General features: G+C 50.2%; 1 protein-coding gene across 1 annotated transcript in view; it reads right to left on the minus strand.

Moving 5' to 3' along the window:
• Positions 1 to 12,967: 12,967 nt before the first annotated feature.
• The window catches only part of RPRD1B (regulation of nuclear pre-mRNA domain containing 1B), a 52,362-nt gene continuing 41,401 nt past the window's right edge, over positions 12,968 to 23,928 (minus strand). Inside the window, exon 7 of the mRNA XM_056844210.1 lies at positions 12,968 to 13,152. Within this exon, the coding sequence (XP_056700188.1) occupies positions 13,003 to 13,152 (150 nt within the window). The 3' untranslated portion in view covers positions 12,968 to 13,002. The remainder of the gene's footprint in view (positions 13,153 to 23,928) is intronic.

A 23,928-nucleotide genomic window follows, 5' to 3' on the forward strand; every position in this document is an offset into this window, starting at 1 on the left:
TCGGCTGGAGATCAGTTGTAATAGCAGGAGATCTCCAGCTACTACCTGGAGGTTGGCAACCCTATTTGGAGGGGACACTATTCCCAGTTGGGAAACCCTCTATGGAGAAGACCCCAAGGGCAGAGCTGGGCAGTGGGCTGTGGGTGGAGAAAGGCAGAGTTAGAAGACTGCTTCAAAACCAGCTTCCAGGAGAGGAATGAAAAGCACAGAAGAAGCTAGATGTGACCTGACCTTCTCCTCGGTGCCCCACATTTAGAGACAGGCAGCACTGTCTCCAACTAGCTGTACGGTGCAGAGGGCAGAGCGTGCTGATGTTGTCTCTTGCAGACGTGGTCCCATGGTGTCTCATGCACTCTGTCCTCATTGGAGGTCTGAGCAAATGGCTGTTGTAATGCTCCAAATTGTTCAGGGATTTATTAGGGGAGGGACTGTGGCTCAGTGGTAGAGCATCTGCTTGGCATGCAGAAGGTCCCAGGTTCAATCCCCGGCATCTCCAGTTAAAAGGGCCAGGCGGTAGGTGATGTGAAAGACCTTTCTCTGCCTGAGACCCTGGAGAGCTGCTGCCAGACTGAGTAGACAAGGATGGACTTGGATGGACCAAGGGATGGACCAAGGGTCTGATTCAGTATGAGGCAGCTTCATGTATTCCCCAGCATGGTGCCCATTGACACCTTTCCTGGCACCCAAGAGTTTTTAGAAACTGGGTGGGGCCAGGTGGGGCTTTTGCCCAGGTAATTTCTGATTGGGCATTGGAGATCTGATTGGCTGTGTAGATTTTTTAAAACGTTGCTTTGGCAGCAGCTGCCCCCACAGCAAAAGGAGCTTCCCTGGGGCAGAGGGGATAAGCTGCGCCAGCCATTTTGTGGCTAGCTCCGCCTCCTGTGACAGCCATGTTAAGGCAGCTATTTTGTGGCCCCCCTGCCCACCACCCTGTCAGAACTCCAAAGGTGCTTGCAGTCTCAGAAAGGTTGGGGAGACCTGAAATAGGCAAATCCCCCTCCACCCCACCCCACCCCACCCCACATTGGTGGTCCAAAGCCACACTCTGTTGACCTGAGCCATGAAACTCCCACAGATATTTCTGCTCAGCCCCCAGCGATCTTCCTCTCCGCTTCCAGAGGTCCCCGTGGCTGCCCTGCTAAGAAATCCCTGTTGCGCTCAGATAAGAGTTTTTAAAACCTGTTTTTATTTATATGCTAGGATATCATATATAACCTTGAATGTATGGAGAGGGTGGTTTGTTTCTTTGCTTCCCTAACAATTTCTTGCTAATGTCCTTTGCAAATACTATGATCCAGGAGCCAGAAGTTACACTGAAAGAATCAAGCCATACAAGTCACTGAATTAAAAGTTTATTTTTCACTTGAAAGGGCAAGGGTGGTTTGCTTTTTTCTTTTCACTTTTTGTAGCCAGAGTTGCGAAATGAATGAGTCTTTCCCCCCACCGCTCCAAAGGTGGGGCCGGATGAGAGTTCTGTGCCCGAGGCCTCTGCCCCTCACCCTGGCGTCACGGCCTGCACACTTTTCTCCTCTCTGAAATTCGGAAGGAGCACCGCCACGTTTGGCTGACAGCCCCCCTTACAACATCTGAAGGGGGAATTTGACAGTGGGGTCCACCTAGGGTTGCCAGCTGCGGGTTGGTCAATACCTGGAGGTTTTGGGGGTGGAGCCTGAGGAGGGTGGGGTTTGGAGAGGGAAGGGACTTCAATGCCATAGAGTCCAATTGCCAAAGGGGCCATTTTCTCCAGGTGAACCCTGGAGATTAGTTGTAATAGCAGGAGATCTCCAGCCACCACCTAGAGGTTGCTACAAAAAATCAGTACGCGGCCATGTATCAAAATGCTCTTTGATTAATTGTAACATATGAAATTCACATACAAATGAGAAAGTGTCAACTTGTGTATATACAATGGTAGGTGTGCGTGTGTGTAAAGTGCCTTCAAGTCGCAGCCGACTTATGGCAGCCCCTTTTTGGGGTTTTCATGGCAAGAGGCTAACAGAGGAGGTTTGCCAGCACCTTCCTCTGCACAGCAACCCCGGACTTCCTTGGTGGTCTCCCATCCAAATACTAACCAGGGCTGACCCTGCTTAGCTTCTGAGATCTGATGAGATCAGGCTAGCCTGGGCCATCCAGGTCAGGGCAATTATGGTAGGTGTACATAAATAATAAACAGACAATGAAACAAACAACGAAAGCTTACAGATATGTACACCAAAAACCCCAACTGGGGAGAAAAAATCTTTGTAAACTGGGCAAACAAGCCTCCACAAAGTTCAAAACACAAGTAAGACAAGTTGTAAATCCAAAGTTCAAAACAATGTAAGAACTCGAAGCAAGGCTAAAGGTGGATGCTCGAATGTTGCATGGAGTGCCCCGATGACGCACAGGAACGCCTTCCGGATGAGTAGCGTTTTCGCCAAATAAAATTGGCTTCTTCAGCCGATGTTCTTTTTAGGGACCTGTAGACTCAATGGGCTGTAGCAAACTCTCCACTAAATGTCTCTTAAGGTCTCTCCAAACTATTGTAAATGCATAGCTACTGTGCAGTATTGGTGATATTTTGTACTACCACCTGGAGGTTGGCAACCCTAGGCCCACCAGGACAGCCTGGGCAAATTTCCTGCTCTCAGGAGCCCCAAGTCTTGTGTAAGATGCAAACTGATGGCCTGAGCTCAGGACTGGACATGAGGTTTCGAGTTCTAATCCTAGACGTGATTGCAGATTTATCAGCACTTGAATAGACACAAAAACTAAGCACAAAACAGAGCTCAGGCCCTTCTCTGAGGGGCGAAGCTGAATCTTACCCCCGTCCGCTGCTCCATGCTTGGTAAAAATGCTCAGTAAGTAAAGGGTTGCCAACGTCCAGGTGGGGCCTGGAGAGCTCCCAGAAGTACAATTGATCAACAGACTAGAGAGAGCGGTTCCCTTGGAGAAAAGGGCTGCTTTGAAGGGTGGGTTCTATGGCAATATACCCCCAAAGAGGTCTCTTCCCTCCCCAAACTCCATCTTCCCTAGGCTCGGCCTCCACCTCTCCAGGAATTCCCCACCCTGCAACCCTACAAAAGGGGCCAGTGTATCGCTGACTTGGGTTGCAGGGGAGAGAACTATGGGAAAGGGATGGAGAACTCCAGACTCTGCGTTCATTTGACAGCCCGGGAAACTGAGCTGGAGTCCTCCGTCACCTTTGGAGAGCTTTGAAAATTGCTCTTGACAAATCAACACTTTTAATCGACCTGGCCGGACTCCTTAGCCGAGGCAAGCAAGGGCCATTGTAGACTGCCAACTTGATCATCTGTGGAAGGATGCACTGTATATATTTATTTGATTTTGTGGGATTCTGCATTGCCTGTCTGCATTTATAGGCCCTCAGGGAGCTAATAAATCAGAATTAAAATACAAGGTAACATAAAATCAATAAAAAACTACAACAGAAATGTTTTGGACAAGAAGCAGGCCAGAACACATCCATCACTGTCCCTTCTCTACGTGAATGTCTTTAGGGTGCTCTGGAAGAGACCCGTTGGGACAGCTCCAGCCTCACCTCCTCGGGGATGGAGTTCCCTAATTGGAGAGGGGAGAGCAGCAACCAAAAAGGCCCTTCAGCACAGGGAGGTCCTGAGTAGGGGTCTGATGGCTGCCCCGCACCAGCCCCCAATCTTCCTGGGACTCCAGTTCGCGTGGGCCTTCCTTTGCTGCCTGTAGCCTGATGCTGACGCTTGTTGAATTTCGTTGCCTCAGTCAAGATCTAGACCTGCACTTTGATACCTGCAACCAGTCCCAGTGAGAAGTCAGCCCAGTTTCTGCAGAATGTTATGCCCCACTCCTTCCAGAGGAAGGAAGGAAGGAAAAGAAGAGTTGGTTTTTATATGCCGACTTTCTCTACCACTTAAGGGTGAATCAAACCGGCTTACGATCACCTTCCCTTCCTTTCCCCACAACAGACACCCTGTGAGGTAGGTGGGGCTGAGAGAACTCTAAGAAAGCTGTGACTAGCCCAAGATCACCCAGCTGGCTTCGTGTGTAGGAATGGGGAAACCAACCCGGTTCACCAAATTAGCCTCCTCCGCTCATATGGAGGAGTGGGGAATCAAACCCGTTTCCCCAGATCAGAGTCCACCGCTCCAAACTACCGCTCTTAACCATTGCAACATGTTGGTGTACTTGCTTTCGTGGGATACCGTAGGGCTGTCAACTCCGGTTGCTGTGAGGAGAAACCAGTAAAGAAACACAAGGAGGAGAGGGGGGTGTAAGCAATGTGATCAGCAGGTCCTACGTGGAGCTTCAAGCTCCGGCTGCCAGGTTAGGGAGTCCACTTGCATTCCATCCCTGCCTCGCTTCATCGCAGAGGTAATACAAGACTTCCGGAGGGACTGAACACACTTTCGTTGGCCAACAGCACAATGCTCATTTTCCTGCCTTTATTATTTTTTTAATTGAGATGTTTTGTAGGTTTTATTGTTGATACATCGTGTTCCCGTTTTGAAATGTACCGATTCAGTTATTTTTCTGTACACTGCCTGGGACTATTAGATAAGGCTGTATAAATATTGCCAACATCAAGAAACCACAAGCAGACATTCTCGGCCTGCGGCATGTCCTCTTTCTTGTTCGTGTCCTGACCACAATTATTCGATGACCGAGGGTGCGTTGGCTGAGCATCCCCGCCATCTGGACTCTGGCTCCAGCACCAGGGGCTGAGCCTTTCATTTGCTTCCCAGGACACGTCTGAATTCCTGGTGCACTTTCTGTTTACTCTTCTTAATGGACAGAGAATCGCACGAGGCCTCCGGCAGCCAAGCAGGTTTGGTTGGGGGCGGGAGGAGGCAAGGAGCCCGCCCTGCCTTTGATGGAGGGCTCTCCTCGGCCCACGCCCGATCCGTTTGCAGGACATCTGAAGCCAGAAGAACACATGAAGCTGCCTTCTACTGAATTGGACCATCAAGGGCCATCAAAGTCAGTATTGTCTACTCAGACCGGCAGCGGCTCTCCAGGGTCTCAGGCAGCGGTCTTTCACATCACCTGCTTGCCTAGTCCCTTTAACTGGAGATCCAGGGATTGAACTTGGGACCCTTCTGCATCCCAAACAGATGCTCTACCACTGAGCCATAGCCCCCCCCTCCATAGCCAGTATAAGCTGCCTTATACTGAGTCCGACTCTTGGTCCAGCAAAGTCAGTATTGTTTACTCAGACTGACAGTGGCTCTCCAGTGTCTCAGTCAGTAGTTCTTCACATCACCTACTACCTGATCCTTTTTTTAAAAAAAGCTGGAGATGCTAGGGATTGAACCTGGGACCTTCTGCATGCCAAGCAGATGCTCTACCACGGGGCTGAAGAGCGTGCCCTTCGTTTTGCTCCCGAGGAAAAGGAAAGAATCGTTCACCTTGAAACAAAAAGGGTGGCTTGATCACCCAATGCAGAATTGGCTTAAGTTCACTGCCACAGGCCGTGCACCAGTTACCTGGGAGGCTGGGATTCAACGCGGGCATGGAGGAGAAGTCCACGGGAGGGTATTTGCCTCTTCTAAATGGTACTTTCCCTCTCACCCTTCTTTCATCAGAGCTCAGAGAGCGGCATACATGGCTCTCCATTTTATCTTCCAACAACCCTGTGCAGCAGGACAGGCTAAAAGTAAACAAATGGCCTTCTGTCACTCAGTGAGCTTTCATGCCTGAGTGGGGCCTTGAACCCGGATCTCCCAGATCCTAATATAGCACTCTAATCACTACTCCACACTGCCTCCCTCTTTTAAAGAGACTTCTGCCACCTCCACACTTGTAATTTCGCTGCTTTTTAGAAACTGAAGTCTCTAAAAAGAACACCCTGAAGTTTCTGAAAAATCACAATGCTGTTTTAAATTTGAGAATTGGGGTTTTAATGATTTGGTTGGTTTCTGTGATCTAGTGTAACGTCTCATTCTACGATGGCTTCCAACATCTAGAGGGGGTGTGTGGAGATCTCCTGGAATTACAACTGATCTCCAAGCTACATAGATCAGTGCCCCTGGAGAAAACGGTGGCCTCAAAGGGTGGACCTTATAGCATTATACCCCGCTAAGGTCTCCCCTCTTTTCAAACCCCACCCACCCCAGGCAACATCCCCAAATCTCCAGGAATTTCCCACCCTGGAGTTGCAACCCTACATTTGACTTTCAGGTGCCTCAAGAAGTATAACTGGCCAACAGCGTGGGAAATACAGATGTAAAGCAGAGCTATGTGTCATGAGGAAGAGCTGGTTTTTATATGCTGACTTTCTCTACCACTTAAGGAAGAATCAAACCGGCTCACAATCACCTTCCCTTCCCCGCCCCTGTGAGGCCGGTGGGGCTGAGAGAGATCTTAATAGAACTGTGACTAGCCCAAGGTCGCCCAGCTGGCTTCATGTGTAGGAATGGGGAAACCAACCTGGTTCACCAGATTAGCGTCTGCCACTCATGTGGAGGAGTGGGGAATCAAACCCGGTTCTCCAGATTAGAGACTGCAGCTCCTAACCATCAAGCCAGCCAGGATTTTTCGGCTGCTTGGGTGAAACAGCTTTGCAGGGCTTTTTTTCTTTTCTTTTTTGCTCCACCCAGCTTGCTCCCCCTATCACTAGGAAGCATCCCCATACCCAAAAGACAGGCCCACCCAGCCTTATAGAACAACATGGCTGTTATGCAGCTGTGCCTTCATTAAGCAATCACCACCACCCCCAACTAACACACTAAATATTAAACTGGCATCACGGCAGTCTGGCAGACCCTGGATCCGGTCTCCCCGTAACTGATGTGCAAAACCAACTGCCCAAAGCAAAAAGGACATGCTGGACTTGGCTTTACTGGGCATTTGGGGCAACTGGAGGCTGCCAGCCAGGACGTTAATGTTTACTCTCTCCGTGGCACTTATTCGCTCCAGAGCGGAGTTCATACTTGCCAGAAGTGAGAGAGCAGAGAGGGGTCAGCAGCCATTGCCTGACGCAGACTTTTACCCGTCAAAGTGGCTCTGAAACACCCGGGGAGCCCAGGTTTGAATCCCCACTCTTCTATGCAAGCTTGGCTGGGCAACCTTGGACCAGTCAATCTCTCTCAGCCTAACCCATCTCACAGGGCTGGTGTAAGAATAAAATGGAGGACAATGAAGTCAGCTGCTTTGGGTCCACATTGGAGAGAAAGGCAGGACATAAAGCTGAAGATAGATTGGTTGGAGGGTGGGAAGAAGCAAGCAGGGAAAATGGAGAGAGTTGGGGACTGTGGGGAGGGGTTGCGGCTCAGTGGAAGAGCCTCTGCTTAGCATGCAGAAGGTCCCAGGTTCAATCCCCAGCATCTCCAGTTAAAAGGATCAGGTAAGGGGTGATGTGAAAGGCCTTTCTCTGCCTGAGACCCTGGAGAACTGCTGCCAGTCTGAGAAGACAGTACGGGCTTTGATGGACTGAGGGTCTGATTCAGTATAAGGCAGCTTTGCGTGGCTGCCAGGAGGAGGGAAAATGGAAATATTGTGGAGAGGGATACAAGGGAAAATGAGGTGCTCCCTCCAAGCCCTTGTGGGTTCCCAGTTTTTATGTACAGTGAGGGAAAAAAGTATTTGATCCCCTGCTGAATTTGCCCGTTTGCCCTCTGACGAAGAACCTACCATTGTAATGGTAGGTTTATTGTAGCTGTGAGAGACAGAATAACAGAAAAACCCCAGAAACCCAGAAGACAAAAGTCAGAGATTGGTGTGCATTATAATGAGTGAAATAAGTATTTGATCCCTTTGCAAAAGATGACTTAGTACATGGTGGCAAAACCCTGGTTGGCAATTACAGAGGTCAGATGTTTCTTGTAGGTGGCCACCAGGTTTGCACACATCTCAGGAGGTATTTTGTCCCACTCCTCTTTGCAGATCCTCTCCAAGTCAGTAAGATTTCGAGGCTGATGTGTAGCTACTCGAACCTTCAGCTCCCTTCACAGATTTTCGATGGGATTAAGGTCTGGAGACTGGCTAGGCCACTCCAGGACCTTAATGTGCTTCTTCTTGAGCCACTCCTTTGTTGCCTTGGCCGTGTGTTTTGGGTCATTGTCATGCTGGAATACCCAACCTCGACCCATTTTCAATGCCCTGGCTGAGGGAAGGAGGTGCTCACCCAAGATTTGACAATACATGGTCCCGTCCATCGTCCCTTCGATGCGGTGAAGGTGTCCTGTCCCCTTAGCAGAAAAACACCCCCAAAGCATAATATGTCCCCCTCCATGTTTGACGGTGGGGATGGTGTTCTTGGGGTCGTAGGCAGCATTCCTCCTGCTCCAAACACAGCGAGTGGATTGATGCCAAAGAGCTCGATTTTGGTCTCATCTGACCACAACACTTTCACCCAGTTCTCCTCTGGGTCATTCAGATGTGCACTGGCAAACTGCAGACGGGCCTGTACATGTGCTGTCTTGAGCAAGGGGACCTTGCGGGCTCTGCAAGATCTCAGTCCTTCACGGCATAGTGTGTTACCAACTGTTTTCATGGTGACTATGGTCCCAGCTGCCCTGAGATCGACAAGTTCCCCCCGTGTAGTTCTGGGTTGCTTCATCACCGTTCTCATGATCATTGCAACTCCACGAGATGAGATCTTGCATGGAGCCCCAGACCGAGGGAGGTTGACAGTTAGGGTTGTCACCTTCTCACCAAGCTGCTTGGCAATAGTCTTGTAGCCCAGTCCAGCCTTGTGCAGGTCTACAATCTTGTCCCTGACATCCTTGGACAGCTCTTTGGTCTTGGTCATGGTGGCTAGTTTGGAATCTGATTGCTTCTGTCGACAGCAGAACCCTAATCCTAATCTGGCTGGTTGATAGGGGATCAAATACTTATTTCACTCATTATAATGCACATCAATCTCTGACTTTTGTCTTCTGGGTTTCTGGGGTTTTTCCTGTTGCTGTTCTGTCTCTCACAGCTACAATAAACCTACCATTAAAATTATGGACTGGTCATTTCTTCGTCAGAGAGCAAACGGGCAAATTTAGCAGGGGATCAAATACTTTTTCCCCTCACTGTATGTGTTGGTATAGAGAGAGGGGCTCTCCAGATGAAGTTAAAAACTGGACCTCTGTGCCTGGTGCTGGCTCTTCTTCTCTCCCTGAGAAAAAACTTTCCTGCAGCTAAAGCTCACATGGTGCACGTCACTGCCCTCTACCCCACATTCGATACTGACCGCTCTGCTGATCCCAGGCTACAAAAATAGCCCCACAGCTCTTCCAGCTCCAAGTCCCGCCTTGAGAAAATAAACGTTGGCAGGGGAAGTTCTGAAGGTCAGCTGCATCCAGCCATAATGCGGGGGGCTACAGAGGACAGATGACAAAGGCGCTAGTGGAAGTTGTGGAAAGATCTTACCCTGCCGAGCAACGCCTGCAGGCGTGCTGGCCTCCAGAGCACCAGAAATAGATGAGCCGTCAAGGGCTCCGATGTGGGAGAAAGGAGGAGTGTTGGCATGTTGAGGGGCCGTGGCGCAGACAGAGCACCTGCTTTCCCTGCCAAAAACCCCACGTTGCTATTTTATGCTCTCAAATAGCAGGTGCTGGAAGACTTAATGGAGTAAGTCAAGTAAGCTCCCTGGGGCCATTTTGGATTTGAAGAAAAGCACACTTCCTTTCCTTACACCCAATCCAAACGGAGCCTTTCATGCTCAGTGAGCCTTTAAAAAATGCTGGGAACTCTTGAGCACAGAATGCTTAAACACCAAATTGGCACAGGGGCCTTTGGTGAAGGACTTTGCAAAAAGCTTTTAGGAAGTCCAAGTAACTAATGTCAACTGAGCACCTTTGTTCATGCTAGTTAGGCATTTCAAATAGTTCCAGAAAGTTGCTAAGACAAACTTCCTTTTACAGGAAACACCCTGATTCTTCCTTGGCACGGCTTCAGTAATTCAGTATGCGCTCATGTGTGCACTCTCTCTCTGGCATAAGCACAATAAGAATGGGTTAAGCAAGATTTCAGTCTAGTAGCGCCTTAGACCAACAGAGGAACAGACTTCCTCGGGAGGTGGTGAGCTCTCCTTCCTTGGAGGTTTTTAAGCACAGGCTAGATGGCCATCTGCCAGCAATGCTGATTTTATGACCTTAGGCAGATCATGAGAAGGAGGGCATCTTGGCCATCTTCTGGGCATGGAGTAGGGGTCACTGGGTGTGTGTGGGGAGGAGGTAGTTGTGAGTTTCCTGTATTGTGCAGGGGGTTGGACTAGATGACTGGTGGTCCCTTCCAACTCTATGATTCTATGATTTTCAGGGTTGAACACATGAAGCTGCCTTATACTGAATCAGACCTTCGGTCCTTCAAAACCAGTATTGTCTACTCTGACGGGCAGCGGCTCTCCAGGGTCTCAGGCAGAGGTCTTTCACATCACCTACTCGCCTAGTTCCTTTAACTGGAGATGCCAGGGATTGAACCTGCGACCTTCTGCATGCCAAGCAGATGCTCTACCACTGAGCTACGGCCCTTCCCCAAGGGTTTATGCTTTCAAGAATCAACGCTCCCTTCAGTTTGACTCTCGAAAGCTGGTACTACTGGGCTTAAACCGAGCTCTTCCGCTGCAGACCAGCCTGGCTACACTCTGAAATTATCTTCATGTTAGCCAGCTGTCCCCAAATTGTTTTGAACTTGCAGTCAGGTTTCAAATTCTGACGCAGTGTTGCCGCAACTACAGGAGGTGGGGGCCATCTACAAAATGGCAGGGAGTGAGGTTAACAGGGCACCTTTTAAAACAAACACCTTGTTTTAAAGTTGGAGTTTAGGGGTTTTTTTTTGCATTCACACAGCTTACCTTCAGTCACACAGTGAAGATCTGTGTGCAGAGGCAGCAGCTGCCAATGCAATGTTTTAAAATATCTGCACAACCAATCAGAAGCTCTGCGGTGCAAAAGCTCCACCTGGCCCACTAACTACTGGGTCCCAGTGGCACCCCCTCCCCCCCTTCGGGCAGAAAATGTATCCTGGGGCTACCTGGGATCAGAGCATTCTTGAACTGGGTCAGCACTTTGAATCCCACCCGCCAGACCTGCAGCCGAAGAGAATTGTGGCCGCCACCGCTCCAGTATTTGGGAATCTGCCACCATCGCAGGGGCCTGCTTCCAAAAACGAAGATGGAGGGCCTTGCTGCCCAACAATAAACAGCCACGCACCCACTGAACGACACCCTCTTTATTCAAAAATATATTTATGAGACATTTCAGAATATACCGCTGCTCAAACGGCAGCCTATAGCTCTAAGTTTATTCCTAAATCAATTCACGTATAGATTTACAAAAACGCTTTGATCTTGAAAGGAGATCGCCCCCCTGCCCCCGAGTGCCCCAGCAGCCTCCCCAACCTTGTAAATCAAATTACATTCCCAAGGTTTCGGTTATATTAAAATAAAGCATAAAAACATTTGGGGGGGGGGGAAAGAAAAACAAACAAACACAAGCCATTTCTATTTCTTTAAACCCAGAATGTTGTACTCACGGCAAAGCCACTCAGACTATCAGTGTGAGATGCCCAGACCCGTCTCTTTCCCCTAAGCTTACTTTGTTTTCATCTAGAAATGAGGCCAAGTCGCACAGCCGCTTTTATTAGGCCACTATGACAGAGTGGAGGCTGGTCTTTAGTGCCCCCCTGGAGCAAGACGGACTCATGGAAGCCCCCACCCCCTCCAGCCCGGGCAACATTGTGGTGCCATGTCATGAAACCATTCTGGGCCACCTTCTAGTGCCTCTTAAGTATTCGGGGGGGGGGGGAGGTGTGCATTCTGTGAAGACCGACTGCATGAGTTGGGGAGGAGATTATCGATTTAAAACTCAAAGCCGGAGCACATCCAGCCTTGAGGAGAGACCCACGTGGCCATAGCTGCGTTTGGCAAAGTGAGAGCCAGGCTGGCAGGGCACTTGTGGGCCCAGCGAAGGAGAAGGCCCTCTGATGGCCACCATGCCTGGGAGAGGCCAACCCCCTCCTCTCAAGCTAAAGGACGAAGGATGCTGGGAGGGCCCTGGCAAGAGGCCGCCTGGCAGCAGCTGCCCCCTTTTTTTCAGAATGGGAGATCCCCAGACGAAACGCCACCAGCTCCCATGAATGTAACGCACGAGCTATTGATGCACAAGGATCACTGCGGGTTGGTGAAGGGGAGAAGAGGAGTCGCTGTGAACCCGGATGAAGGGTTGTTGATCGATAACAGGCCCGAACATGCGGGAAGTCTCCTCTGCAGCATCTTGCGCATTTCAGTGGGGCTGAACCAATGACTCTTTGAGGACTGCAGCCACATACAACAGCCCTTCTGCTAACATCTACAGATAAATTTAGACTATTTCAGAGCCAGAACTACTTGAGCACTTGGACGCACAACGGCAACAGATGGACATGGTGAGAGAAAACTGCAGCATGAACGCGAACGCAAATGCAGGGGAACGTGAGCAAGACAGCCTGTGAAGCAACGCAAGCCCATGTGCCAGGAGGAGTGCACACTTGCCTCACAGTCACCAGAACATGTTTGGCCGCTTGTGGCCCCGCACACCGAAAAAGGACAGAAATCACCCACTCAGGTTGCCTGTAAAGCCGCAGCCCCACCACTTCTCTCACAGTGATGGTGCGTGCTCCCGACACAACTTCTGCGGCCCACCCAGAAGTCGAGGTTGACACACAACAAACCGATTCAGAAAACTACCCAGTTCTTTTTATATGGGGAGAGGGGGGAGCCAAAGCAGAAATCAACATTGTTTTTGCTGAAAGCTTGCAGAAGTGGAGACACACACATGATTCGCACAGTCTGCTGTAGAAACTGGAAGTGCTGAGGGGAGCGAAGCAAACGTGAACTTTTCCCAAACGCAAGAGAGCCGGCCTTCTTTCGAAGAACAGGTAGCCGCACCCACCCCGTCAACATGAGGGGCAGCATGCGCCGCTGAGGAGGGCAGAGGAGGGGCTCCGTCAATTCCTTCCTATGCTGGACAGCTGGGAGAATCTCCAGTCGTCATGAGCAGTTCTGCTGACGGGAAGGAGGGGCGGGAAAGGGAGGGAATGCAGACCCCTTCACGGGCCCTAGTCAGTTGAGAACAGGTCCCCGGCAGACGGCAGAGGGGCCAACCCTCCTGTTACGTTGGGCAGCAGCGACAGGTCGGGCAGGCTCTGGATGTGGGATTTGAGCTCCTTGCGGACCTGAGTTACTCGAGCCAGCTTCTGCTTGTACTCCTGTGGGGACCAAAAACCAAAAACAGAATTAGGAAAGTGCTTCCTCCCCTCTCCTTTCATCTTGCTGCACAAAGAGCTGTTGCCCCAGAAGGTCGGACCAGAACCAACAGGTCGAAAATAAATCAGAAGAGTTTCCATCTAGACATTAGGAAGGATTTTCTAACAGTCAGAGTGGTTCCTCAGCGGAACAGGCATCCTCAGGAGGCGGTGGGCTCTCCTTCCCTGGAGGTTTTTAAGCAGAGACTGGATGGCCATCTGTCAGCAATGCTGATTCTATGACCTTAGGCAGATGATGAGAGGGAGGGCACCTTGACCACCTTCTGGGCATGAGTAGGGGTCACTGGGTGTGTGTGTGGGGGGGAGGTAGTTGTGAATTTCCTGCATTGTGCAGGGGGTTGGACTAGATGACCCTGTTGGTCCCTTCCAACTTTATGATTCTAAGAGCTGGTTTGCTGTGGACACAATCTACAGACCGCAGACCCCTCAAACAAGCCACCACGCACAAACGCCACTTCCGATACATATTAGGGCTTAATGTCTACAATACTGGTGTCTACAATCCTCAGCAGAAATGGCAAGCGGAAGAGAAAGGCATGGAAACAAACAGAGCCGCTGGGGTCAGGAGGGAGAAGAGAGGCGGAAAGCAGTGGCTTGAAAACTCTAGAGACGACGTATGAAATAACTGGGCTTCCAACCTCTATCACTGAGTGGTTAAAATACGATGAAAGGGGGCATTCCTTCAGTGCATGCACAGAGGAGGGGGGAGAAAGAAGGCATGACAGCCATGGGTGTGGGGGGTGCAAACAGGCTGGCCTTGAGTTCTGCCAGTCTGGCTCGGCCCATCTCTGCCTTCCAAAGGCCCTGGCACTCCTTATGTGGATGGCTTGACAGCCAACAGACACATGCATGTGTGTGTACAGTCACCAAAAAGAAATGCCCCCAGATTTCAGCCACTGCCCAAATACTGCCCAGCTTTTCCGTGGGGCAAATACAGACCAACAGAGGAACTTAACCTAGCTAGCATCCCAACTTTTTAAAGTTCTCCACAAATACAAAGCACATTAAAAAAAAAAAAGTTGTCTTGCATCAGCTACCCATTACAAAGCCCTCGTGTCTGCTGGGGAACAACACGAAGACTTTGTATCACAGTTGCGATGGAAGTTCTGTGCCTTCCAGAGGCACACCGGCTCACTCCTGTTTGCAATCACAGCACGCTGGGAGAAGCCAGCGGCTTTAGCGAGCCCTCCCCGCCAGCTGCTTTTGCTTCAATGGTGGCAGAAAAGAGCCGTTGCACCTGCAAGGCACAGCTCTCCTATTGAACGTGAGACCCAAAAGCCTTATGTTTGTGATGTGTACATCGAACCTCAGTGGCAGAGCATCTGCTCTGCGTGCAGAAGGTCCCAGGTTCGGTCCCCCGGCATCTCCGGCTAAAGGGACCAGGCAACAGGCGATGTGATTGACCTCGGCCTGAGACCCTGGAGAGCTGCTGCCAATCAGACAGTCCTTGGCCTTGATGGAGTAATTCTCACAAGCTGCTGAGGAAGAAGACCAAGAACATCTGTCTACTGATTTCATTACATTTCCCTGCCTCTTACACCGTTCAGGGATGCGGAAGCTACGCACACACAGGGCACTCTACTACAGAACTGTGAAGGGCAGAGGGGTTCAAAAGGGCACCGGGACCTCAGAGGGGAGGTAGGTGAAGGTTCTCTGCCTGCCCTCATAGATGGCTAGGCCCTCCCAGTCCTGCATAAATCACCACACTTTAAAGTCTCCATGGTCCCATCCAGCTCCGCAAATCTATGATAAACCAGAGTAATCATTTCACCACCAGTGCCCTGAATACTGCAGCGAATGCCATGGGGATCAGCAGCTTAATAGTCAGCATCCAAGTCCTCCTAGCCTGCCTTGGGATGCGGACAGAACAGGGTTCTTTGTTCTCTTGGGCCCCAACGCTACTGGCAGACAGGAGGCTGATACAGCTGAGTCCTCAGAGAGGCACCTGCATGGTGTGGGAGCCAGCATGGCGTATTGGTTAAGAGTGGTGGTTTAGAGCGGTGGACTCTGATCTGGAGAACCAGGTTCGATTCCCCACTCCCTCCACATGAGCGGTGGAGGCTAATCTGGTGAACCGGGCTGTTTTCCCCACTCCTCCACATGAAGCCAGCTGGGTGACCTTGGGCTAGTCACAGCTCTCTTATGGCTCGCTCAGCCCCACCTACCACACAGGGTGTCTTGTGGGAAAGGGAAGGTGATGGTAAGCAGGTTTGATTCTTACTTAAGTGGTGGAGAAAGTCAGAATATAAAAACCAACTCTTCTTCTTTTTCCTGAATGCCACTGCCTGGAAAATGGGCAGGCGATGATGGGCGCTGTGAGGCAGGGTGGGTGGAGGGCCGGAGAGGAGTGGATGGGCCTCGCTCTCCCTTGCGCAAGAATGCAGGGCTCAGAAATGGGGGAGGCAGGGGTGGTAGATTCCTTCCTCGGTCTCAGGGGGAGGTAAGCCAAGCAGGTTGGCCGAAAAAGGGAGAAAAAGGGAAGACCAGGGAGGACACACTCCCTAGCCAGAGCCAACTACGTTCCTCTTCCCGCTCTCTCTCCGGGGGGGCGGGCGGCGGCTGGCTGCTTCTTTTCATCCAACATGGGATGGGGAAAGCAGGAGAACAGCCTGTCCGACACCCAGGGCAAAGGTGGTGCTTTCTGGAACATTCGGAATGAAATCTTCGTTCCTGAAGCATAACAATCCCAATTCTGAAATGCCTCCTTGTATCAGTACCGGTCAGAGGAGCTGAAGAAAACACTCCCCCGCTTGGTCCGATCTGTTCCCACTGGTTGTGGGAATGCAATGGCCAACATAGTCCGGGCACTTCACTTAATCAGCATTTACTCCACCCTGGCCGACTAGAACAACTGCTGCTCCAAAATCTGTTTGTTGCGGAGGGAAGGGGGGAAGTGACAGGAACTGCCTTGAAGAGGGTAATTTCAGCAATCAGTGGTCTTCAAATAACAGCAATCTAAGAAGCCATCTGCATTCCACAGGCAACAGCTTACATTAAAAAAAACCACCTTTAAATATTAAAGATTCTGCGGCCAAATCCAACAAATGACACTCATGCTCAGAAGCTTGATGCTTACGTTTCAGGAGCAACCACCCATATACCATACTGTGGGAGGGGGGAGAGAGAAAAGAGGGGCTGTAGCATGATAAGACCCTTGCATTCGCTTTCGAGGTCAGGCTAAGGGGTGGGGGGAGGAACAGAAAACACTCATTGAATTTGGGTACAACATGTTACAGGCAAGAGGGAGGGGCTGCGGTTCAGTGGAAGAGCCTCTGCTTGGCACACAGGAAGTCCCAGGTTCAAACCCCGACATCTCTGGCTAAAAGGACCAGGCAGTAGTGATGTGAAAGGCCTCAGCCCGAGACAACAGGGAGAGCCGCTGCCAGTCTGAGTAGACAATACTGACTTTGATGGACTGAGGGTCTGATTCAGTATAAGGCAGCTTCATGCACCACTGCCTTTTTTTACTGCTTGTTAATTCTCTAACAAGACAGTGGAAAATATAGAGTTTTCAAAAATACTAGATTAGAACAGCATCTCCAGAATTTCCAGGAAACCCAACCTGGCAGAGTTTCCAGAAGGGACAAAAGCCATCTGAACAGAGGGGGTCAACAAACAATGCCAACATGAGGCCAACGCCGTTTTCAAGAACTTTTAAAAGGAACGACATTTAAGTGCAATACCTTGTCGCCCTGTTTTGCTCTACTTATGATGACATCCACTGGAATTACGAAACGGCAAGGCCTCTGGGCCCAAGCCAGCAATCGGCAGATGCCCCGGAACGCAGCGCACGCACGGGGACATTTCAGACCCAAGTGCAGCCTATGCTCCTCGTGACCTGGATGGGACCCTCTTTTCTTTCACCCCTTCTGTCTAGTAATTAACACAGTAGGTTATTACAATGGGGGATTCTGGCCCAGTCGAGAGGAACACAGGGTCAAGAAAGGTGTCCAGGTTCTGTCGGGCTTCTGATGGTGTCAAGCACACAGTGGGACCAAGAAGCATCCTGGCCTTGATTCATGTGGATGTCTGAAGAGGGGCGGCAGATCTGCCCCAACAGTAGCCAGCATTGAGCAGTGGTTAAAAGGAACGGACTCTAATCTGGAGAACTGGGTTTGACTCGCCCATTCCCCACTCCTCCAGATGAAGCCTGCTGGGTGAGCTTGGGCCAGTCACAATTCTCTCTGAACTCTCTCAGCCTCCACCAGGGGGCTGTTGTGCGGGATGGGGAAGAAGGTGATTGCAAGCCGCTTTGAGACTCCTTAAGGTAGGGGGAAACCAACTCTTCTTCTTCCAGAATTGTATCATTACAATTTCCTGGGGCCCAGAAGAGAGACAGCATTTAGAGTATCTCTGCACAGCTGCTGTTACCAGAGTTCATGAGAGTGTTCAATTATACTGACTGAGATCTGGAACTTGTAATGCATTAAAATCAGAACTGCCTTGCACAGGAAAAAAAATAAGAAGCATAACGTGCCTCAGTCCATCTAAGTTAACTTGAAAGAAATTGAGTTTCTCCCATGAGGATATGTTTGTCAGAAAATGGACCCCATTTATAAAGTTTTGGATCAAGTGAGTGCCAAGATAAAGTTTGTGTTTATGCGTTGCCGTCACATGGCATCATTCTTCTCAAGTGAGTGCTGCTTTTAATTTAACTCTGTTGTTTTAAATCAAGGGCTCATTCTGCAAATGAACCAAGATGGTTCATAATGGCTGTTAAAACCTGGAATAAGGGACGCTGTAGTTCTCAGCAACTGCCAACTTCTCTGTGCTTCCTCTCCCCTCTTGAAGGGCTGAGTATTGGTCCCTAATGCCAAACGGGCCACCAGTAATGGGGAGGGAGGAAATAATCATAGAATCATAGAGTTGGAATGGACCACCAGGATTGTCTAGTCCAGCCCCCTGCACAATGCAGGAAATTCACAACTGCCTCCCCCACACACCCCCAGTGACCCCTACTTCATTCCCAGAAGATGGCCAAGATGCCCTCTTTCTCATGATCTGCTTAAGGTCATAGAATCAGCATTGCTGACAGATGGCCTCTTAAGAGTGGAAGATGTCTGCTGAATGTCACAATACAAACTGCTCTAAGTGGAACACTCCACAGCTGCTGAGAGACACCTGGACCGTGCCCAGTGACGAAAGGTTTCCCAGAGAATCCTTCCTCATGCATGCTTACTGGAAGACACCAAATCAAGAGTCGTGCAATGAATCAAAATGTCTTCAGTTGCATGTTATAGCCTCCCAAATCTCAGCCAAAATAAGATACAGAAAAGAAGAAATGATCAGCATAAGAAGATGGGGGAAAGAGCTGCACCACCAGGCAGGAAAAGTACAAGGGCCTGCATGGTGTAGTGGTTAAGAGCGGTGGTTTTGGACTCTGGAGTACTGGGTTTGATTCCTCACTCCCCCACATGAGCAGTGGAGGCTAATCTGGTGAACTGGGTTGGTATCTCGACTCCTACACATGAAGCCAGCTGGGTGACCTTGGACTAGTCACACACTCTCAGCCCCACCTACCTCACAGGGTGTCTGTTGTGGGGAGGAGAAGGTGATTGTAAGCCAGTTTGATTCTTCCTTAAGTGGTAGAGAAAGTCGGCATATAAAAACCAACTCTTCTTCTACTTCAGGGGCTCCATTCAGCCCTTAAGTGCTTCATAACCAGTTGGGAGAGCCAGAGTGCTGGACAGCAACAACGGCTAGTGGCCCAATTGCGGGGTGTGTGTGTGTGTCTGTGTGTGTGTGTGAGCTCCAGGCTGAGAGAGCAGCTGGAGTCAAGGTTGAGTAGCTCAGAGGTTTGTTATGACGGCCTGCGCCCTGGCGTGATAACTGTAACCTATCATAGGAACCAGGCTCAGCCTGGTATCCAACGGTGCCTTTCTGATGTATATGTTTCAACCTGCCACTTCCCCCACTTAAGTCCTCGTACCTTTTCTTGTAAGTTGCTGCTATACAGCTTATGCTTCCCAAATAAACTGCTTCTTAGACGACTCTGTCTAGATGTTCTGTTGTTTGGGATTTGACAGGTGGACTCAAACCTTACAACAGGACTCAAGACCTTTTCACTTTCTTTATTTTAGTTTTATTTTTATTCCAAGGAATGTGGTTCTTGCCTCATTCCTAAAGTGCATGGCAACAGCACCTGGGTCCACTGGTTCCTCGTCTGGAGAGGACCACCGGGGGGGGGGGGGTCAACCAAAGGCCTCCGCCGCTCGAGAAATTCTCCGACAGCTCCTGCAAGAGGAGACTGAGGATCGAATCCGGAGTGCCCAGAGGGAGGTCGACCAGCACCAGCGTGAGGAAAGGAGGAAGGCCACCAGGTCCTACCTTTTAAACCAATTCCATCACTTAAATAACGGTACCGTTGGGGGTATGCCGGAGGAGCAGACCCTGCTCACCCAAGAAGGGACTTCCTTACTAAGGCAGTATAACTGGCCACCTTCCACCTCTTGCATGAGGGCCCCTCCCATGGCTACTTCAGAAGCACCTTACGGGGGGGGGGGGGGGAGAAACCTAAAAGAACTTCAGAGATGACTGCCATTCACTGCAGTACAATAGGGGAGAGGACCACATCTTGGTCTCTTTCCACTTTTTCAGGCTCCAATTTGGCATCCAGCTCTTCTGGTTTCCAGCATTCAACTCAGAGCCCTCATAAGCAGCCCAAGACCCATCTGTGGCTTTTCAACCCAAAAAATCAACCCCTCTGGACTCAGAGAGGAAAGAAAGGCAAGGACAGCAGAGATGCTCCAAATTCACCAGAGACAAAAGATTCTGCAGGAGAGACAGCCAACAAGGAGAGGGCATGGCCAACATAAAACACAACTGGGGTTTCTTGTCATAGAATCACAGAATCGTGTCACAGAATAGTCTTTTCCTGCTGCCTTTAACTTTCCCTAGCATGATTGTCTTTTCCAGTGACTCTTGTCTTCTCATGTGACCAAAGCACAATATCCTCAGTTAGTCATTTTAGCTTCTAGGGTCAGTTCAGGCTTGAGTTGGTCTATAACCCACTGATTTGTTTTTTTGGCAGTCCACGGAATCAGTAACACTCTCCTCCACCACCACATTTCAAAGGAATCTACTTTCTTCCTGTCAGTTTTCTTCATTGTCCAGAATACACACCCATACATAGTGATAGGGAATACGATGGCATGAATTAACCTGATCTTGGTTGACAATGACACATCCTTACACTTAAGGATCTTTTCCAGCTCCTTCATGGCTGCCCTTCCCAGTCTCGGTCTCCTTCTGATTTCTTGGCTGCAGTCTTCCTTTAGGTTGATGATGGAGCCAAGGAATGGAAAGCCTTGAACAATTTCAGTTTTCTCATTGTCAACCTTCAAGTTGACCTGGCTGGTCTACCTACTCCTTAGAAGAACACCACTGCAGCTGGGCTTCGGGGGGGGGGGTGCTGGCAAAGTGTGGGCACAACACAGTACAGCTGCCCTTGCCGAGCCCCAGTGCCACCCAACCTAATGAAGGGCAAACAGGTGACTCTTGCAGCTGCAAAATGGGAATTCTTCCGACTTCCTAAATAGGAGAACTCATCCCCTTCAGACAGAAAGGAGCCCAGCTTGAAAACCTGGCTGGAAGCATAAAAGCGGTTAAAGGTAAAGGTCCCCTGTGCAAGCACCGGGTCATTCCTGACCCATGGGGTGACGTCACATCCCAACGTGTACTAGGCAGACTGTGTTTATGGAGTGGTTTGCCAGTGCCTTCCCCAGTCATCTTCCCTTTACCCCTAGCAAGCTGGGTACTCGTTTTACCAACCTCAGAAGGATGGAAGGCTGAGTCAACCTTGAGCCGGTTACCTGAAACCAACTACAGTCAGGATCGAACTCAGGTTGTGAGCAGAGCTTTTGACTGCAATACTGCAGCTTACCACTCTGCGCCATGGGGCTCCTTAAAAGTGGAGGGAGGGAAATTTCAGAGACGAACAACAGGCTCCGGCGCTGCAACCATTCCTCCGCACAGGCACTCCAAGTTCTACAGCAGCAAACAGGAGACGGATCTCAAGATTGTTGCCCTTTTCCCAGCGAGGCTCCTCCAATTTCTCACAGCTGTCACCATGACAAGCTTATGCAGGAGTATTTTGGTTTGTTCGCTTGTTTGGGATCTTTGCCAAGTCCCAAGTACCCTTCTTCAAGCCGGCGAACACACACAGAGCACATCCACTTACTGAAGCCTGTAGCACAATCTAGCTTTATATACACAGCAAGAGAGAGAAATGGGCAGCTGCAGAAGAGCAGCCAAAGTCAGAAGCGTGGAGGTAAGCCCTGCCACCACAAAGAGTTAACTGTAGGGTTGGCAGCGAGCATTTGAATTTGTGCTTGGGAAGAAAAAAAATCTAAAGGGCTTCAGCAAGGGAGCATGTGGAGGTCACGCCAGCCGGACAGGGATCGGAAAGAGCACTGCTGTCTGGATAGCGGCCCAGGAGCAAGCCACGCCCGACCTCAGTGCTGCCAGAACCCCTGGAAGGCCTGGAAGCAGCCAGGGCCAGTGCTGACAGGCCCAGGCAAGCAGCAGCACAGCTGAGGTCCAAGCCAAGCTGGGGGCCACTCAGTTGGCTTCTGGCTGCCAACAGATTGGCCAGAAAAGTGTGAGTGGTTTGTTGTTGTTGTTGTTTTTGCCATCTTCTTTGCATGGAGCAGGGGTCATTGGTGTGTGTGTGTGGGGGGGCAGTTGTGAATTTCCTGCATCATGCAGGAGGTTGGACTAGATGAACCTGGTGGTCCGTTCCAACTCTATGATTCTAACAGCCCTCTGGGTCCATTTTTGAATATTACCAGAAAGTTAAAGGGCCAGTCCATTCATGAAAGGGAAGATGAACAGATTCCAGGTGCAACACCTGTGCTGGGTCTTTTGCCCAGGGCCCACAAACACCTGGAGGCGGTCCCCGAGACGAAAGAAGAGGAAAAGATGGCTGGGCTCTTGCTTGATGTTCTTCACACAACTCACAACCTGCTCATGGGATCCACCACCAACAAGTTGCAAAGCGAGGCTTGCTTGGATACACGGCTTCAAAAGGGGATGGGGCCAGCTCGTCGGGGGATGCTAGTCAACAATACAAGCTGCAGTGGCTGGGGAAAGTGCCTCCGGATTTAGAGGCTGTGAGCCTCTGAAGCCCAGAATGCCATGGGGGCAACCTGAGCAACACGCATCCCTGTCAGAGCAGTCGATGCTCCTGTGAAGGCAAGGGAATCCAGGCTTTGGGGTCAGCCACCCTGTGCGAAGGATCAGCGTGCTGTGGAAGCAAAACAAAGCAAAATGGAGCCCTGTGTCTGCGCAGGTCTCTTTGCCTCCTTCAAGGGCAGGAAGCTCTCCCAGTGCCAGGCATGGGTCAGTCCATGCAGTGCCAGGCCAGAGCTCCAGGACCTTACAGGTCAGCTGCTGCATTTGTGCCCAAGTCCCTCTTCTCAGCATGACTCAGAAGGCATGCCAACCGTACAGCTTGGAAAAAGCCTGGCCTGAACAGAGAAAATCCCCCCCCCCCCACACACACACACATTCTTCATCAGCAAGCATCCATAAGATTGCAGGGCTAACTGTATTTGCCTGGAAGTAACAACAAGTGAAATCATTAGGACTTCACTCTGAAGAAGATATGGGAAAGACTGGGCTGTAAGTTCCAGATCAGGCTTCAAAAGCATTTTGTATTTTTCACTTCCATTCATTCAAAAATTAATCTATACCCACCAAGTAGACCCAGTATAGTTAAGCAGAGAAAAAAGCAAATGGATAGCAGAGTACACAAAAAAAGCACAGAGGTTGACAAGAAAAAGGGAAGAGTGTGCATGCCAGGGAGAAGCAGAGAGAAAAAGTGGTGGCTAATACTGAATGCATGAAAGAAAGAAGTTACAAGTGGTCGCACAAATGCTTCTCTGTGGTTGACATACTAATGTGCCGCTCATGAACTGAATACAATGAGAAAGATGGTCCTCAAAAAACCTATGCATCCCTGCATGGCAGGCATCCTCAACCTTTTCCAGCCTGTATGGGGCCCATGAGGCTGGATCTCTTGGATCCACAAAGATCACAGCACTTTTCCTCCAGCACAGGGATCCTTCTGCCAATGCCAGAGCGACTCTGACTGAGTAAACAGAGGTCTCCTTGTCCTGGAGGTGAATGCTCTTAGAGGCATGGATCTGTGGGATCTAATCCACAATTTACAGCTTTTAAAAAACCCAAGCACACTGTGAGTTCCAGTGTTTTTGGAGGATGGGCGTGTGTTAGATTCATGAAGGTAGAAACAAGGTAAAAGTGATGGGGGGCAGAGGGAAATGGGTTGGCCTTGACGGGAATGAGCGGGATTCCAGCTCTCTCCCCCCCACCCGATTTAACAAGCATTCTTGTTTAGTGGAACATTTGCCACTGATAACTGAACGGGAGAGGCAGCTGCCCCCGCTTGGAAGAAACACTTAGATGTCCTTCAAAGGCTGCCCGGCGTCCAAAGGCAGAACTGACCCGGAAAGGTCCTTCAGTAGGAGCAAGCCATCAGAAGAGGCATTTTGCAAGTTCGTGGCCCTTCTTCTGGGAAAGTTGCTTTCTCCGGCCTCCTCTCCACAGATAGTTGGCTACCCCAGAATAAACATCAAATGATATACTGGCCAGGCTCTCGAGGCAGATTTATGAACAGGAATCTCAATGTCAAAGAAGCGCAAAACGATTACACAAAGGAAGGCCACCAGAGTTACTTGGCCTCCTCCACGGACTCTGCTG

The sequence above is a fragment of the Euleptes europaea genome, chromosome 2, assembly GCF_029931775.1.
Source record: "Euleptes europaea isolate rEulEur1 chromosome 2, rEulEur1.hap1, whole genome shotgun sequence".
NCBI classification, from domain to species: domain Eukaryota; kingdom Metazoa; phylum Chordata; class Lepidosauria; order Squamata; family Sphaerodactylidae; genus Euleptes; species Euleptes europaea.